The sequence below is a fragment of the Ruditapes philippinarum genome, unplaced genomic scaffold (assembly GCF_026571515.1).
Source record: "Ruditapes philippinarum isolate M1 unplaced genomic scaffold, ASM2657151v2 ctg944_1_1_1_1, whole genome shotgun sequence".
NCBI lineage: Eukaryota > Metazoa > Mollusca > Bivalvia > Venerida > Veneridae > Ruditapes > Ruditapes philippinarum.
The window spans coordinates 144,270-161,426 of record NW_026852704.1 but is presented as its reverse complement, the minus strand read 5'-3'; the positions used below and the strand labels follow the sequence as shown (position 1 = coordinate 161,426).

General features: G+C 31.8%; 2 protein-coding genes across 3 annotated transcripts; one reads left to right on the top strand and one right to left on the bottom strand.

Annotated features, from left to right (window-relative positions):
* Positions 1-2,229: 2,229 nt before the first annotated feature.
* LOC132721580 (androgen-induced gene 1 protein-like) lies at positions 2,230-9,681 on the bottom strand. 2 transcript variants are annotated; one of them, XM_060705904.1, is made up of 6 exons: positions 9,501-9,681; positions 8,357-8,503; positions 7,337-7,438; positions 6,716-6,831; positions 5,742-5,893; positions 2,230-4,953 (listed from the first exon to the last, which is right to left on the bottom strand). In XM_060705904.1, the coding sequence occupies exons 1-6, from the start codon at positions 9,633-9,635 to the stop codon at positions 4,901-4,903; spliced, it is 705 nt and encodes a 234-aa protein (XP_060561887.1). In that variant the 5' UTR covers positions 9,636-9,681; the 3' UTR covers positions 2,230-4,900. The 2 variants fall into 2 exon arrangements, with proteins under 2 accessions (XP_060561887.1, XP_060561894.1); XM_060705911.1 differs by lacking the exon at positions 9,501-9,681 and adding an exon at positions 9,096-9,293.
* Positions 9,682-10,911: 1,230 nt separating this feature from the next.
* Positions 10,912-16,953, top strand: LOC132721520 (peptidyl-prolyl cis-trans isomerase FKBP11-like). Its single transcript, XM_060705840.1, has 5 exons — positions 10,912-11,377; positions 11,801-11,932; positions 12,635-12,789; positions 15,887-15,960; positions 16,307-16,953. Exons 1-5 carry the CDS (start codon positions 11,204-11,206, stop codon positions 16,540-16,542), a joined length of 771 nt encoding a protein of 256 aa, XP_060561823.1. The 5' UTR covers positions 10,912-11,203; the 3' UTR covers positions 16,543-16,953.
* The last annotated feature ends 204 nt before the right edge of the window (positions 16,954-17,157 follow it).

Here is a 17,157-nt window from a genome sequence, read left to right as displayed (position 1 = left end):
TTGTTTTAGATAAAGTTTCTTTTCACACTTACAGCTCTTGCCAAGTCTGTTTAAATGATCATGTTTATATTGTTAAAATTACTTAATGCTGTTTTTATAAGTTGTTAATATTGTTTTGTTTGAATCTTTGATTAAATTTAATAAAAGCCATGTTCTTGTTTTGTTGTAATAATGTTTTAATAAAAGACCATTCCAGAATAAAGTCCAAATACAGAAAAAAACATTTCACTACAGACCAAAGACGAGGGAGACCTTAAAACTATTAGAAGTCAATAAAGATCACTTCCACTTCATCCAAAAAGAACCTTAGACTGGCTTCCAGTACAGAGCTCAAGGATAACTCGACTGTTCAAGGTGGTTACAAAAATGAATGCGAGTTCTTTATATAACAGAGAAATTTAGACGAGTCGACAAATATCAAAAAATTCTAACTCATTGAAAATTGAGGAAAGGACGAGGACATGTATTGTCAATTCATATGACTTGTTACATGTTTTATAAGAGTTTTATCATTGTGACAATCAAAATATTCTCTGCATTGTCTGTTTAAAACCCTCGTAAGGATTAATTATCCTTCATATTCTCAAATATATGTCCAGGACCCCCCAAAAAAAAGCTGCAAATTTTCAAAAAAAAAACATGAGTTCCTGTGATAATCTGAAGCAGGCGCGCACAAGTACCTTAGTTTATTTTGATTCACGTAAGGATAAAATTTGTATATTCAAGAAATAAAATGGTAAATGCAGCTGCGGCTATAGATTTCTTGTGGTAATGTTAAATCTTGCAACATAACCTTTTAAAATGAAAATAGCCAGAAAAGATTTAGGCTAAATCTTGTATGTAAACAGGAACATGTTACAATTTGAACTGGCCTTAAAAGGACAAAGTAAAAAAAAAAACACTAGAATAAGGCCAAACACTGAAAATATCAAACTATGAAAAAAAGATGTGAACAACAAAGATTTCACTGAAATTCACTTTAATGTATCACAAAGTATTAATAATCAAGAAAAAAACAGTACATGTATATAATTTTTAAAGTGGAAAAAGCTTTTTCTTCTAGTAATGTGTTAACTCCTATAAAATTATAAAAGGAGATATGACGTTACTGCACTAGGTGATGATGTTTGTGTTTTCAAAAGTTAACGTTTCTAGGAATAAATGTATAAATTACTCTTGCACAAAAACAAATACTGCCAAAAGATACTTTCTCAGTTACTGTTTTCCTCAGATCATTTGTCACAATTTTGCACCACGCATTGGTCTAACCACTCTTAAGTTATAAAGATCTTTGTCAAATTTTATGACTAAAGTATAAACTGTAGGCTAAATAAATACATGTATATAAAACACAAGCTGCTGAAAGTGACAAAATCATTTCCAAAAGAGGTAAATAAAAAAATAAAAGGTTGTTTGTAGGTTTTTACAGTGCACCAACACAATATGGCACCAAAACAGGAAAGATGATTTTGGCATACCTCACATTGATGCTACATACTTAAAGCAACACCAGGGTGTAAACCACCTCACCTGCTGGAGTAAAGTGATGCATAGACTCCAGTATTTCAAACCCATTTAATTGAATTTACAATGAGCGGTATTTTTATAATACTAGATATAAATTCAACTTATTATAACTTAAGTTATTTTAATTCAACAATTGACATCTATACACCTTACTTTTGCAAACCTTAATAAAAACAGAAATACTGACAGTTTCTGACTAGTCTTGAAAACATCTGAATACATGATTAAACCTGAAATAATGAAATTGTAAGATTGTAAAATATATATGTTCTTTTGAAGCCACTAAACTTATAAAGCCCAATACTTTATTAGAATAAAGCCTGATACTTTCTTAGTGTAAAGCAGGATACTTAGTTAGTATAAAGTCCAATACTTAATTAGTTACAGTACAAACATTTTTGACAGGTTATATGGCCATATTAATGGTTATTTGTTATATTATATAACACTTTCAAAGTGGTTACTGTATATAACCATAAAAACATGTACATTGGGTCATATAACATGACAAAAGTCATTATTATTAAATATATAATACTGGACAATCACCCTCTTCCATTAAATTTTGAAAAAGAAATTGATTCATAAATTTGCATTATAGAATTTATAATAGAAACGTCATGATTACAGTGAATTCACTTCATTTCGTGGGCATGAAAAGTCGTGGTTTTGTCATAAAGAACAATTTCGTGGGTTCTTAAATTTCAAAAGATAAAATGTAAATAATGTGATTTAAAATCATCTTTACAGCAGAAGAAATGAAATTTCGTTGCATCTTTAATTCATGAATTAACATGTCCACGAAAAAGTTACAAAAATTAGTGCCCCACAAATAATAATGATTTTGTAGTATCCAATGAAAATCAACCTTACAAATACATAATTATAAATATAGATGTCAATAAACCTATAACAGAAACATTAAGCATAAATCAACACTGACAAATTGTATGCATGTCAGAATTACATAGATGTATGCAAAAATTACAAAAGCTGAGCCATCAGTATACAGCCTGGTCAGACTAAAGATAGTTAAGGCTGGCCTGGCCCTATACTGGCAGGCAAAAGGCTAATCACTGTCTGTTTCAGCTGTTTTATTCCTACATAAAATTTTAGAAATGAGTTACAGTAGCACATCATTTTTTTCAGATAGATATACATGTAATAGGTATTGTTCTAGAAACACTGTTTCATCACTGCAAAAGAGAAGCACTCTGTGAAAATTTCTTAATATATGTAAGAGTTGTAATTCATACATACAAATCTGAACATAGGTAATATGTAAAATAAGATCAGACTTATTACAAGCAACCAGCACACAATCATGTATACATCAAAGACTAATTAATAACCACTCACACATACATCAAGAACAAATAAAGAACATCAAGGACAAATAAATAACATCAACAACAGATAAACAACCTTGCACACACACACACATCAAAGACAAAAATATAGCCAGCCACACATCGACAAGGACTAATATATAATCAGGCACATATCTAAACATCAAAGATAAATAATCAACCAGACACACATAATAGTCACATTTTTTTCCTTTAGATTCCAGTCACACTGACAACGTAAAGATTTACAGGTGGAGAACAAATTCAGGCTGCAGACTCTCTATTGTGCATTTATTTCCGTGAATATTCTATGTAAATGTAAGTCCCTGGCGTGATTTCATACTGATCTCACACTAGCCACCAGTTCAGTCCGGAATATCTAGCTCGAGGGTAACTGTTTACGGCGGTAACGAGACTCTGCCGAGTTTCCACTAAACAGTTACCCAAGAGCTAAATATTCTTGTCTGTTACGACAGCCAGTGTTTGATTATTTTTCTTGCATATAACATATTAATCATATTTCACAAGGAAATTACAGAAAATAATATTTTCATATATCACTTTTTTCTTATAGTTGCGTATGAAACTTTAATGACATCATTTGAGCACCGGTAAACAGTAGATAGTCCTTCTGATATGCAAGAAATACCCATTCTAATGATGAGCAAATAATTCAAAGTCAGTGAACCAATCTATAACTCATTTATAGAGACCCATTAAAACTCCCATGGGGATACTGTCTTAACTTATTTTAATACATCATTATGAGATATGGTATTGTTGCATCACAGGTATGACACAATCCACAATGAGTTTGATTATGTTTTACTCCCTGCAAGGATGTTACAAAAAAACTTTTTATATACAAATACAAATGCATTTAACAACAAACAGATTAATCTTTGTAGAGTATACTCCACGTATAAATGTATCGCTTGAACAATACACCGCTTATATCAATGTTGTTGCTGCTGTCACGACTCTTGTTATTAAATTAGTTGTCTCTTGGTTATAACAATATAAATTCAGTGGTCCCTTGATTATGATTATAAATTTCCTGTATATTACATATAAAGAGAAAAGTTCCTGATCCTATTACATTCTCCCTTAAGTTATTGATGTAATTATTGACCTATTGATAAAATAATGTTAAAAATTTGTATATATTAATCATTATCTACTGCAAATAAATATTGAGTAAATACAAATAAGTATGTCATATATTATTTAAGAATTATTAAAAATTTATTGCAATCCATTACAACTTATCAAAAATGTATACTCAAAATTGTATAGTTAGTAACTTCATGTGTCATTTATCAAAGTTAAAAAAGAATTGAGCAATAAAAATGGCTCATGATCCAAGCATGTGGGAAAAACACACAAAATGTTATATAGAGGTTATTGAATAAGTGCAAGTTCAATTCTGAATTTATTGAACAAGTTGAATAAAATTATATAAAGCGAGCCTCTGGCAAGCACGATATTTGTTTATTCAACGAGTTCAATAAATTCAGTAATGCACTTAAACAAATTTAACAAACAACAAATAAAAATGGTTTAATTAATTTAAAAGTGAAAAAAATAGTCATTTTTCATTGACGCTATTTAGCGTGTCTAACACTATGTTTGTACAAACGATGTCAACATATATGCATGGCCATGCAATAGCATTTTTAGTCGCAGAAGTGACACCGTTATGTGATAAAAAATAATACTTATAATATAACTGTAATAATATGGCATTAACAATGTGCACAGAGTAACCAAAAATATTAACTATAAATTTTTTAATGTATACTATATGTCTATTATATTGCAAAGAATATATTTTGTAAAATCCGAGAATCAAAAAGAAGTCTTTGGATGGCAGCTATAAAACACCAAAGATAGGGATTCGCAAATTGGTGCTTTTTCTGGCCTCGCCACTCTATAATGTAAGAGACATCATTTTGTTCAATATGCTCAAGTCGGTGATCGAGTTTGAAATAAATGGAATGTTCTATAAATTTTGTTGTCCTGTCCTAAGTCTGCTTTTTCTGTCTCTGTTTAGCAGCAGATGCGGCTATTTCTTTTCCTGAAGAAGAAGAAGTGATGTGCTATTTATAGTTTGTGAATTTTCATCCTGTGTCATTTATAATTAGGTAAACTTTCATCCTCTGCAATTTATAATTTGGTCAGTATTCACAATTTGTAAAGTATAAGTATCTTTTCACCCAATGCTATCACTTATTTGGTGAGTTTTCATACAGCTTTAATAACATTTAGGTGAATTTTCAACTTGTAACTTGTAAAAATATTCTGCGGAAAATACAATTCACATGCTTTTAATAATTCAAAGAAATATTTTTGGTTCTTTTTTAATATCCAAAATTTCACAGTGTTTATACAGTACCATTGAACATTACCGAGTTTCAGGTAAAACACCTTCTGTAGTTTTCAAGTTTTCATATTGCACCTGGAATTTTTTACATCCATTAAGGGAACTAACTCAGTCAAATTCCGTTCTAGAGTTATTGATCTTAGACAATGATCTCCAATTATGATTAAAAGACATGTGAAAAAATTCAAGCAAATATCTTTAGTGGTTAATAAGATGTTGCACTCAAAAAAACTTTAACCATATTTTATTATGTTTTATATTACTTTATTAAGTTTTATGAAAGTTTCTTAACTATTACAATGTTCCATTCAGGTTATCTTCTATACTTAATTATAATACACTTTCGCAATATTGTCACCTTAGTGCAATATTGGGTAAACTCCTATTATAATTAATTGGAGTTAACCAATTATAAAAGGAGTTAACCAGTGACTGCACTTAAGTGACAAAATGAAAGTTTATAATTATTATATAATACTTACGCCATATAAATCTATTCAAAGATTCACCGAGAATGTATATACTCATAAAGAAGGCCATGAGAATAGTTATAAATATAACCCGCTGGTGCCCCTCCATCACTTGTAACACGGGGTACACCCAAATATCTGCATAGAATGCTATCCATAGAATCCTGGGGGGAAAAAAACAATAAGATATATAGATTTCAGTAAACAGGGATTTTTTGGCTTATTTTATAGCCGATATTTGGTCATATTCCCAATTGAATATAGTATATTATTTTCCCAATCCACAAGAAAAAAATTCCCAGTTGAAAGTTACAAAATAAAAATATTGAATAACAAATTCTAAAATCTTTGAAAATAAGGGCTTCTTGTTTGAAGATGCCATCTTAGAAAGTGATTCTTTGCATTCATTTAATTACTGGAAAATTTAAGTCATGCGTTTTTTTCCCCAATTTTTAACAAAAAAACGCTGAAATTCCAAATTCCACAGGCATAGGTCATGTTCCCAAAATCCTGGGGAAATAAAACCCCTGAGTACATAGATGACCATGTAACAAAACTTTCATTATAAAGTTAATCTTTTACCATTCAAGACTTTCATTATAAACCTAAATATTTACCATTCATAAAACACAGTATATAACTAAACAACTACAATACAAAATTTTCAGAATAAGGTTAACCATGTAAGTTTTTCAGTATAAAGTTAACCATTTTATTACACTATTATGTTAACCACTTACTATACAAGACCTTTTGGTATATAGTTAACCACTTACCATACAAAACAGTTCAGTATATAGTGAACCTTTTGCCATTCAAGACTTTCAGTATAAAATTAACCAATTACCATTCAGAAAAAATTTAGCTCAACCAAGAATTGAACAAGCGACCTATAGATCAATTTATTACCATTTAAGAAATTCAGTACAAAGGTAACATTTTACCACATATATGTTACCCATTAAAAAACAAGATGAACCACTTACCATATAAGATAACTGTTTGCAAATCCCATTAGTATGCCAAGCCCTTTTTTACGGCTAGGATATTCGTGATAAACTAGACATTTTTCTAACAACAGTATCGGCAGAACTGTGGTGTGCTGAAAATGTATGTCAAATTATAACATGAAAGGTAACCACTGTGGCATTGAAAGTGATAACATTAAAATCATTCTGCCAAAGTAACATTAATGTTTAATTTTGCAAAAATCTGTGGAAGATTAGTGACATATTAACTTAATGTAAGGATAGCAAACCTTAATGAATTTGGAAATATCAACTAATATAACAACAATATATCAACTACATATACAAATATACTGATTACTCAAACTGATTACAATATGTTATCCATTTCTCATTAACCTAAATATTCATTGCTGCATGAAGTCTCACAATAAAATGCAAAAACAAAAGAATATCGTAAGAGATTTTCTTATTTTACAGATATTGTAAATTTATCTGTAACAGTATGGGATTCTCTTGAACCCAGTCTATATAATCATCAAAATTATGATAATATATATATTACATGGATAACAAAATAACGGGTCATGTGTGTTGGTTACTTATATATCATCATTCAGACATGGTAATTATATTTACCTCTATATGATTAAGCCAGACTGGAATTATTTTGTCAAGTCGTTTAGGAAACACCAGTTCTCTGTCTACAGCATATATACCCCAGAATGTCATTACCACAAACTGAAAACAAATGTTATCATCATGTCACTCTTACAACCTCTGACCTCTTAACTCATTGGCCAACAAAAAATTTTGATTGGGTTTAAGTCACACTGATACTGTCAATTCTTTGTTTGGGTTTTTTAGGTCACATCAACACACTATAGAACATATGACAATGTTCCAGCTTTACCGATGGAGGAAGACCCCAGGTGCCCCTCCATGCATTATTTCAGGCACAAATGGGCACCTGAGTAGAACCACTGACGTTCCGTAAGCTACCTGGATAGCTTTCTCACATGAAAGAATCCGAAGTCCCTGTAGGGATTCAAACCCACAGCCATGAGGGGCAAGTGGTTTGAAGTCAACAACCTTTACCATTCGACCACGGACACCCTGACACAGTCAAAGTCATATGACAACTTTCCAGTTTTAGTCTAGCTGCCAATTATTTTTGGTACAAGCAGGCACCTGAGTAAAACCACTAAACTTCTATAAGCTACCCGAAAAGCTTCTTCTCAAGAAGTAATCCTATGTACCTGGTGGTATTCAAACCCACAGAGGTTAAGGGCAAATGATGAATTCAAAGTTTCAAACCCACAGTGGTTAAGGGCAAATGAATCAAAGTCACAGACTTTCAATTAACCTTACTCAGTCAAGGAGGCATCCCTAAAAAATATATACATGTATTACAGTAGATATAAAGTTTGATATGAACTAGAGTTGTGGAAATAGTCTTCATAACTCCAAGATTACTTTTTACTTTAAATAAGACCTTTGTCGTCATTTTTTATATAAAAAGGCTAATAATCTGATAACCAATTACAATTTATAAAACCAGTCATGAACTAGGATCATGTCATGTTCTAGGACCAGGTCATAAACTAGGACCAGATCAAAAACTATAGAACTAAATCATGAAACTGTTTCTCCACTTACAGTTCCAACAGGGTAGACAACTGCTGCCAGGAATGTGTTCATAAAGCTCTGTAGACGCGTTTTCTTGCCCTTCTTGTCTGAAGGTCTTACGTTTGATCCCCATATGTCATTCACTACAGCCAGTCCAAAATAAAATGTCTGAATCAACTGAAAATACACAAACACGAATAACATATTTCTTTAACTATATCAATATAGAAATTGCCATTTTGCTCTGTAGTCAGATTTTTAAAGTATTTTACAGATTTTGGTGAAAATTTGAAGTTAGTCAATCAACAGTAAAGAGGCTAGTCTCGCTTATACTTGTGGCCGTGGCAAGGTTAAAATCACTTTGGTTCCAGCATAAATACCAGGTTTCTTCATAGATGACATCAGTACTTGCTTATTATGGTTAGTTTCAAGAAACTGACACAAGCTGTAAAGTTTAAATCATGCTATGATGAATATGTCTTATATGATTATTAATTTCCCCATTATAATTTTATATATATAATGTCCTTGTAACATCAATTTTTTTTACAAATATAATCAAACATACAGAGTTGAAAAACCACCCTTATGAGTCAAGTTGTTTGTGCATATTTTCTTCTCAACGAACATTGCAAAGTGACAGGTCATTTTTAATATCAGCCACATAATTGATAACATGATATTATAATTAATTAATAGAACAAATTAGTGGTGGGATTAATTACACGAGTGACAAGATACCATGTCACCATGGCAAAGATTCACTTACAAAACTAATGAACGTCAGATATTTAAACTTTCCAGCATATCCTTTGTACGTAAATAAATCATAGAACGGCTGAAGAGTGTCTCCAACATACCGTACATTGTACCACACAGAAAATACGTGTATTGCAAACAAAATGGAATGCACGATCAAGCATGCATAGTCCATACTTCCGGGTCAACATCTAGGCACATGTATACATGTATTTCAGTATCGATCCGATAAGGAAGTGAAATGTTTATCGTTGAACTGTTATGTTCAATATCGATTCATCACAATGATCGGAAAGATTCAATCATGCACACACGCTAAACAAAACAAATGGATCTGAAGTAAAAATATGTCAACATTTTTGTCTAATAATTTGTAAAAGATCTAAGTTCATCATAAAGAAATCGATATATTTACCAGATTTATGAAGGTCAAAAACTTGAATCTGCCTCCATATTCCGACCACCCTATGGTAATTGTTTTAATATCATAAGCAGCTGCGCATAGATAAAACAGGAAAATAATTTGATGAGCATTCGCAACAGTATCCATTTTGAGATTGACTTTCACTGGGTCACGTGTCGATTGCTTCCCTTTATACATGCTCTGTCAATCACGCGTCTTAATATAATAAAAAAAATCGCATTGGACCGTGCTAAATTAGACCTTTTATAAGTAAACATTATACGTACTGTATACTTTAAAATGAAAAGTATCAATCTTGAAAGATTTAAATTTTCGTGCCAGCTTTGTATACATAGATCTATAACCTAAAATACACGTTATTTTTGTCCCAGATATAACCACGGACTGTAAATTACAAATTGTAAATTAAAGTCGAAAAACTTCCATTTCCCTAGTATAACTTAATGAATGGCAAAAGTTGTGGAGTATAAAATACAGCCTAACAAAAATTTTATCACATAATGCACGGTAGGCATGGGCAGTCACGAAAGCACGAGACTTCACAGAATTCACGTGCCACTAAAATTTAAATGTAGTAGAAATTGAAAAGAAATAGACTATCAGCTGTTCATAAAACATGATTGTTTGAATTTCGGATATAGCTGACTTTAAAAATAAATTTAAAAATGTTTATTATTAATTATCCTGAAAAAAGATGTCTATCATACAATATCTTAGAGACTTCATATGGCCTGTCGCCCATTAACAAAATAATATGTATGGATCTTCAAATGATATGACTTGTGTCGTTCATGTCAATAACTAAATGCATATATTGTATGTGTGCACATATGCATGTGTACGATAAATTTTGTTTTATTCTTCACGTGCATTCATTCTACTTAAAGATCCTGTATGTTGTAATTTAAGATGTAACAACACTTAAGTGAAATTTTATATATGTATATAACTATTTCCAAACACCAAAGAATATGTGAAATACTTACTGCAAATATTTATACGCGTTGTAAGTAAATAAAGTAATCATTAAAATATATGCATTAATTTTATATTGAAAAAAAATGGCTTAGTCTTTATTGAAAATCAATTTCTAATTACCTCCCTTTATTTACATGAAATGTAAATTCGGTAATATCTTTAGAAATAATGCTTTTTGAAACTTACATATTAATAAATCTTAATTTCCGCACCATCTTTATGATGCAAAACCGTAAAAATTGAGTTAAAGGATCTTTAAAAATTAGACCATTAAATGTAATGTTCTTTTTTAATTATGATTAATTTCAAAAAATAAACAAAAAAACTGTTTAAAATAATCGTCAGAAAATTAAAAGGAATCCTCAATAAATCAATTTTTTTTTAATTTAAACAATAATAATTGCTTACAATGACACGACGTCATTTAAAAATCGCCATCGGGGCTAAAATTAAGGGCTTAACTTCCGTGTTTAACAAATTACATAGAGAGTACACGTCAAACATACGTTACGTTTCGTGTAAAATTGATACACACTTTCGAATTGAATTTTCCAGAACACCACCTTTTGATATGTATTAATATTTAACCTTCAGTTAAAATAATAAGGAATAAAAGTGATAACAATCTTTGAACGGATAATTTTTTAAAGATTGAACTATAGTAATTAAATGATAAATTTAAATTATAACTAAATCAAAATATTTATTTATAAACCATGCGGGACGTTGAACGGAAGTGTATGTCATGCATATTCCTGGGAATCGGGCTATTTGCGGTGGTATCTTGTCAAATGTTTGATAAAAAGCCGACAATATATGATCACATGAAGAGTGGTGCCAACACCGTCAAATCAAACCTGATAGATTCGGAACTTAAAATTGAAAATATGGTTGGTACATTTATTTTTTTTAAATAATAATCCGTATATTGTAATTTGTCTGAAGTTCACGTTTTTGTCTTGTCGTACACTGGAGTTCGATGTCCCTATTATTTCTTTGTCTTTGTTTTTACATCATTCGTTTTATGTCAATTTGAAACACTGAATTATTAAGAAATATATTTATATAGAAAGGATATAAGCCCTGCATGGCCTTTGTGACGTTCACGTGCCTATATGGTAATTTCCATTTTTTTTAAATAATTATGTTGTTGCACATGTTCATTATAATTTATACATCAATCAAGGGTGTTTAATGGAATCAACCTTTGTTCACGACTATCTCGGTTCAACTTAAATTGCTTGAATAAGAGTCTTTAATTTTAACACAATCACGACTTAATCGTTTCATTTCGTTTGTTTTGTTTTTTTCAGTTTTTACCAGAAGAATGTAAAATAGACGAGGACGATTTTTACGGAGATCGAGGAGCTGAAATAGCAGCGGCTAAAGCGAGACTTCGGCTGATCAAAGCAGAGGAAGGCGATACGGTTACTTTGCATTTCAAAGTAAGTTAACGACAACAAAAATCTGCTGATGTTTGGGTATTAATCCTCCGAAATGTTTTTTTTTTTTGTTTACTATATAACAACTTCTGTTGTACTAGTATTTCGATTTCGAAATATTCCTTGTGGTCATATAATTATGTCGACCGATGTTTCGTGGAATTTTGTCCCCCGAAATGTTTTATTGTATTGATTAATTATGGCAAACTGATGCGCGGGGAATTTGATCCTCCGTAATGTTCCTCTGTTGATACATATATGTTTAAGATGTTATTCTAGGTGATAGGTCGATCGATGCACATGTTTTCCATTTTGTCGTTTTTACTTATCCCTAACAACTTCATTATGATTAGTTAAAAAAAAAATGCAAAATTACAAATTGTTTCAAGATAAAGATGTTGATCTTAGTCTTCAGCCGAGCAAAACTCATTTTGTTGGGTGGGCGTTCTGTTAGACATTTTACTTCCTATTTATGCATTATGTGAGTGATAAGACTTAAATTTAAAGGATAGCATATCATACATAAACGTAAGGGTGTAATGAAAAGTCCAAGTTTAAGCTGATCATCAGGGCTATACATATATACAGTTTTCCTACTTTAAATTCAGGAAAGCTCATGTAGCCTCTACCATGTTATATATCTGTTAATGTCCGCATTGCACATTGTGTAAAATTTTCACGATCTCACCATTTTTCTCCCTCCAGATTATACTTGAAGCAGACGGTACAGTTATAGACAATTCTATCCATCCATCTGAAGAGCTCGGTGGTGAGGATATAGAAACACCAGCAGTATTTTCTCTCGGCTACGGACTCGTTATTCCTGGCTGGGAAATAGGAATCACAGACATGTGTGTTGGGTATGTTTAACTTACTCATTACTTTGCAAAAAAGCTGAATTTCGGTGATTTAAGAACAAAGAAAGATATAGTTCTGGCTTCCAAAACTTTATAAGCCGCTATTTAACATTTTTGTTTTTCATCTGATGCGGCATTAAGTTCACGTCATGTCATAGTATATAAACGGGTACGCTGAAGACCTTAAGCTAAGAAAGATAGGTCTTTGAGCTACTTTATCGTCCACAGAGAGAGCCGGTTGTCTGTTTAATATTAACTGTCCTAAACAGCTATCATCTTATCTAACCACCTTAAATGTCGGTCCATTTTGACAAAATTGTGTCCATATTGTCCAACGACTAACACTACGGTATACCGTACCCCGGATATTGCTCGATATTATGAGGACTTTCATCCCATTTCGCGACTTTGAACGGAGAACGAAGGTAAGTTCAACGACGATATCTTCCAAACTAATGGCTATTTCATTTATTTCAACGGGTTTTATATATCTAGAGGTATTTGTGTAGCTCTAAAAGACGTAAAAGTATTACAGGTATTTGTAAAATTGATTAAACTACCTCTAAAGGATCTGCTGCTCACTAGGAAATACTGACCGCGATACTGTATAATCGTGGGAAATTATTATATTACCAATATAAAAAAATGAATCGAGCAAATTTTTTATTCACAATCCAAGTATGCTTTGTCCAAATTTCAGGCAAAAAGTGTGAAAGTACAAAAAGATACAGGCCAAAAAAGATACAAGAAAGTGTGCCGAGTATTGATTTTAAGTGTACAGAGTATTGCAAAATAGCCCAACTTTAGTGTACAGTGTATTGCAAAACAAAATGAGCACAGTTTCGATATTTTTGTCTAATATTCACGTCTGTTTATCTATTCCATTACATTCTGCTGATAATGCACTGTTTCTATGATATTTATTCAAATATTCAGATTCAACAATGCATTTTCAGTGTTATTACTGTTCTTTTCCTACGGGCAAATACAGAGATTTAATTTCCCATTTGATTGAAAATCACACTATGGATGAAATAAAGTGTGTGCAGGGTCGGAAGCAGGGTCAGTAGCAGGGTAGAACCATCAAAATTGACGATAAAAATCTTTAAATGCATGTCTCAAGAGAGACCCATCTCTGAAAAGAAGGAGAAGAAAAAAATATTTAGATGACATTAATAATAGGTTTTTACAGGGCAAGTTTGCTTTAAGAAACATATCGACACACTTAGTAAAATAAAATTGGCCCAAGGGCTTATGCCGTATAAGATGCCGGTATCGTCTTAACCTTTTACTACATGAGCATATTGCGAAAAAGCCTGTTTTCATTGATTTAAGCCTCTTGTTACAAGTTCAAACTGCTATAAAACTATAAAAAAAAATGCTTCAATACTAATCAAACTGGGCACAAATGTTGGCTGGACCATAGCCTGTGGAACACCATGCTCAATTTTAAATTTTCAGTTACCATGACAACGGGGGGGGGGGACGTCTCAAAATTGCCAAAAATCTCTTTTTTGCGTTGTTTTTTCCCCATCAAAACTGATTTCATGTGGCAGCAACTTCTCAATTGATTGAGATTAAGTCGCAGATTTTCGGCGTTGATTACACGGTACGTTTAATTCGACCTGAGGCCATTTTAGCCTCCCCCCTGCTCAATACCATCTAATATTGACAATCTTGAGGCAGCATTAATGCACTTTGGATGCATTTTTTTTACTATTTAAAGTAAGATATGCAATAATTATTAACGAATTCTGGAAAGGTTGATCCTTCGATAGCAACGAGAACTTTGTAAACACAGAAAATTGCTGAGTTCGTTCGACTGAGATTTTTCATGAGCAGGAATGAAAATCTGGATTATTCGCAGATGTTTCCAGTAAAGTACCTCCGAACTCTGCATATTCTGCACATATAGTGTAAATAAGTATACACAATAAGAAATATTTAAAATTAAATGTGGTAAATACTCTGTGTTTACTACTTGCATTTACTCTATATTGATAACCAATACTCGTTACACTAAAAAGCAATACTCGTGACACCGGCGGGCAACTCCAACGCAATACTCGGTACACTGACATGTGTATTTATTCTCAAAATGCACTGTCATCTGGGGTTCTATTGTTGATTGAACATTTACATCATAACCATTATCATCATTATCACATTTCACTCGATTCAAGTTTTTCTTTTAAGGAAGTATATGCACAAAAACATCAAATTTAACTGATCCGAGCTCATTTATCACGTGAGCAAAGAGACGAATTTTACCTCCTAATTACATTTCAAAGCTATTTCTCAACATTTTTGGGGTTTCAGCAACTAGAGAAATTATCGAAGTATTTGTTTTTCTATAAAATTTACATCAAACCAATTACAAATGACTAAATATCGTCACTTAACTTACCTCCTTCCTCGTTCAAAGTCGCGAAATGGTATGAAAGTCCTCATAATATCGAGCAATATCCCGGGTACGGTATAGCCAAGGCTACGCTGTTACAGTTACAATCGGTTGCTCTTTTCCATCCTTTAAGTATTTTAGTCGTTCTTATTTTTTGGGCTAATTGCAAAAGTTTTGCGTCAATTGGCCAATCGAACTGCTCTTTGCTTCGGCAACAGAAGAAGCAAATAATAAAGTTTTTGATATTAATTTTAATATCAATATATAAAAGAAAAAGTTGCATATGAAGAAATAAACTTGGCGCAAATAATTTATTAACTAATTGGCGCAAAAGATAGCACTTTCTTTACGCAAATAATATACTGCATATGAATTTGGCGCATTTGATATGTCAGTTGGCGCAACTGCAGTTCTCCGGATTTTTCTTATTAGCGTCTATGATTTCTAGCGTGTGAAAGAAGTGGTAGCCTCAGTGGTTATTTTGAAAGGCTGTTTTTGTACATGTAAAAATTTTCTGGGCGTTACCTTGCTTATTGGCACTAAAAAGAATGAATACACCACTGGCGCACAATGTACTTACAAGTCACGAAAGGTTCTTAAACATGATCAAGTTGAAAACACATAGGAAACTTCTTTGTATCGCTAACATGGTGATAATTTATATAATTCATTAACAGGCTCATATATTTTTATTTTCAGGGAAATAAGAAAGATAACAATTCCTCCCCAACTTGCATACGGATCAAAAGGATACAAAAAGAAAAACATCCCACGTAAGTTGCAAAATTTGTTTTTAAAATACACTATGTACTATTTTGGAATAAAATGGTTTCCATGTATAACACATTTTTGACCACTGGAAATTAGTATCAGGAAGTATAGTTTTCACGATCTTTCTGTTCTTTTATTTTCAGATTTCTGTATTTATCTATTTTTTGAAAATTTTCATAGCTTCAATTGTTCACGCAAATTCAATTTGATTTGTATTTTTACTTCTAAAAAAATCTTCTCAATTTATTGCGAAATAAGATGTCATTTATTATTTTATCTAATCTTATTTCAATAAAATGTATCATGTTATTTTGTGCAATAACTTGATTGTTTTTGTTGTTTTCACAGCTGATGCGACTTTAGAAATTGAAACAAGACTTGTACACCTAAAGAAAAAAGACATGGTTGATCATTATATGGACTTTATTCACAATCTCCACGTGTACGCGTTCTTTATTCTCGGTCTTACGTTCCTTTTGTCCGGTTACTACAAGGGGAAAATTGCGGAGAAGCGTAGACTGTATCGAGAGATAGAAGAAAGGAAACAAAGAAGAGAAGAAGAGGAAAAAGAAAAACAAGAATAGCAGTCATAATATAAAATTACATTAATTAATAAGATTTGCGAGAAGTGAACAATACAAGGTCTTTTTATTTATCTCAGTTATAGCTATTTATCTCAGTTAGCGAGGGAATAACTCTTTTTTTACAACAAAAGTCTCCAAATTTTCATGTGAAAATAGAAACAAATCGGTTTTATAGTTTCGAGATTTGAGTCAAATTTTATAAAATAGACAAACAGAGATCAATTGGTATTTAAACTAATGCAAGAGTTTTCGTGAATGGAGGGGGCGTAACTTAGGCGGGGCGGGAGGGGGCTACTTTAACCGTAAGATATTTATGTTACTTATGTTGCCATTTTCCTTCTATAAAGGTTTCCCATTCGTCGATCGTTTGTTCGTATAATTTCGGTCAACTTCGTCACTTTCCGTAACATGTCACAAGAATATTCACAAAAAAGTAATGGGGGAGTGTTATGTGAGGCTTTGTGTTTTAATTATCTTATAGCAATGCAGGCAATTGATTAGAGACGAATTGCATATAAGAGCAATATGAATGTATTTATTTCCATGTAATATTACATGTATTACTAGTATTACATGTTTCACTAAATGTTTAAGTGTTTTAAATGCTGTTATTTA

Bases quoted from the DNA above. Each gene is read 5' to 3' on its own strand.
- LOC132721580 (XM_060705911.1), bottom strand. From the start codon at position 9,260: ATGGACTATGCATGCTTGATCGTGCATTCCATTTTGTTTGCAATACAC. The intron at 7,439-8,356 runs GTAAGTGGAGAA...ATTTGTTTTCAG, and splicing joins TTGTCTACCCTGTTGGAACT to TTTGTGGTAATGACATTCTG. The intron at 4,954-5,741 runs GTAAGTATTATA...CTTCTTCTTCAG, and splicing joins TTTGAATAGATTTATATGGC to GAAAAGAAATAGCCGCATCT.
- LOC132721520 (XM_060705840.1), top strand. From the start codon at position 11,204: ATGCGGGACGTTGAACGGAAGTGTATGTCATGCATATTCCTGGGAATC. The intron at 11,933-12,634 runs GTAAGTTAACGA...TTCTCCCTCCAG, and splicing joins CGGTTACTTTGCATTTCAAA to ATTATACTTGAAGCAGACGG. The intron at 12,790-15,886 runs GTATGTTTAACT...TTTTATTTTCAG, and splicing joins ATCACAGACATGTGTGTTGG to GGAAATAAGAAAGATAACAA.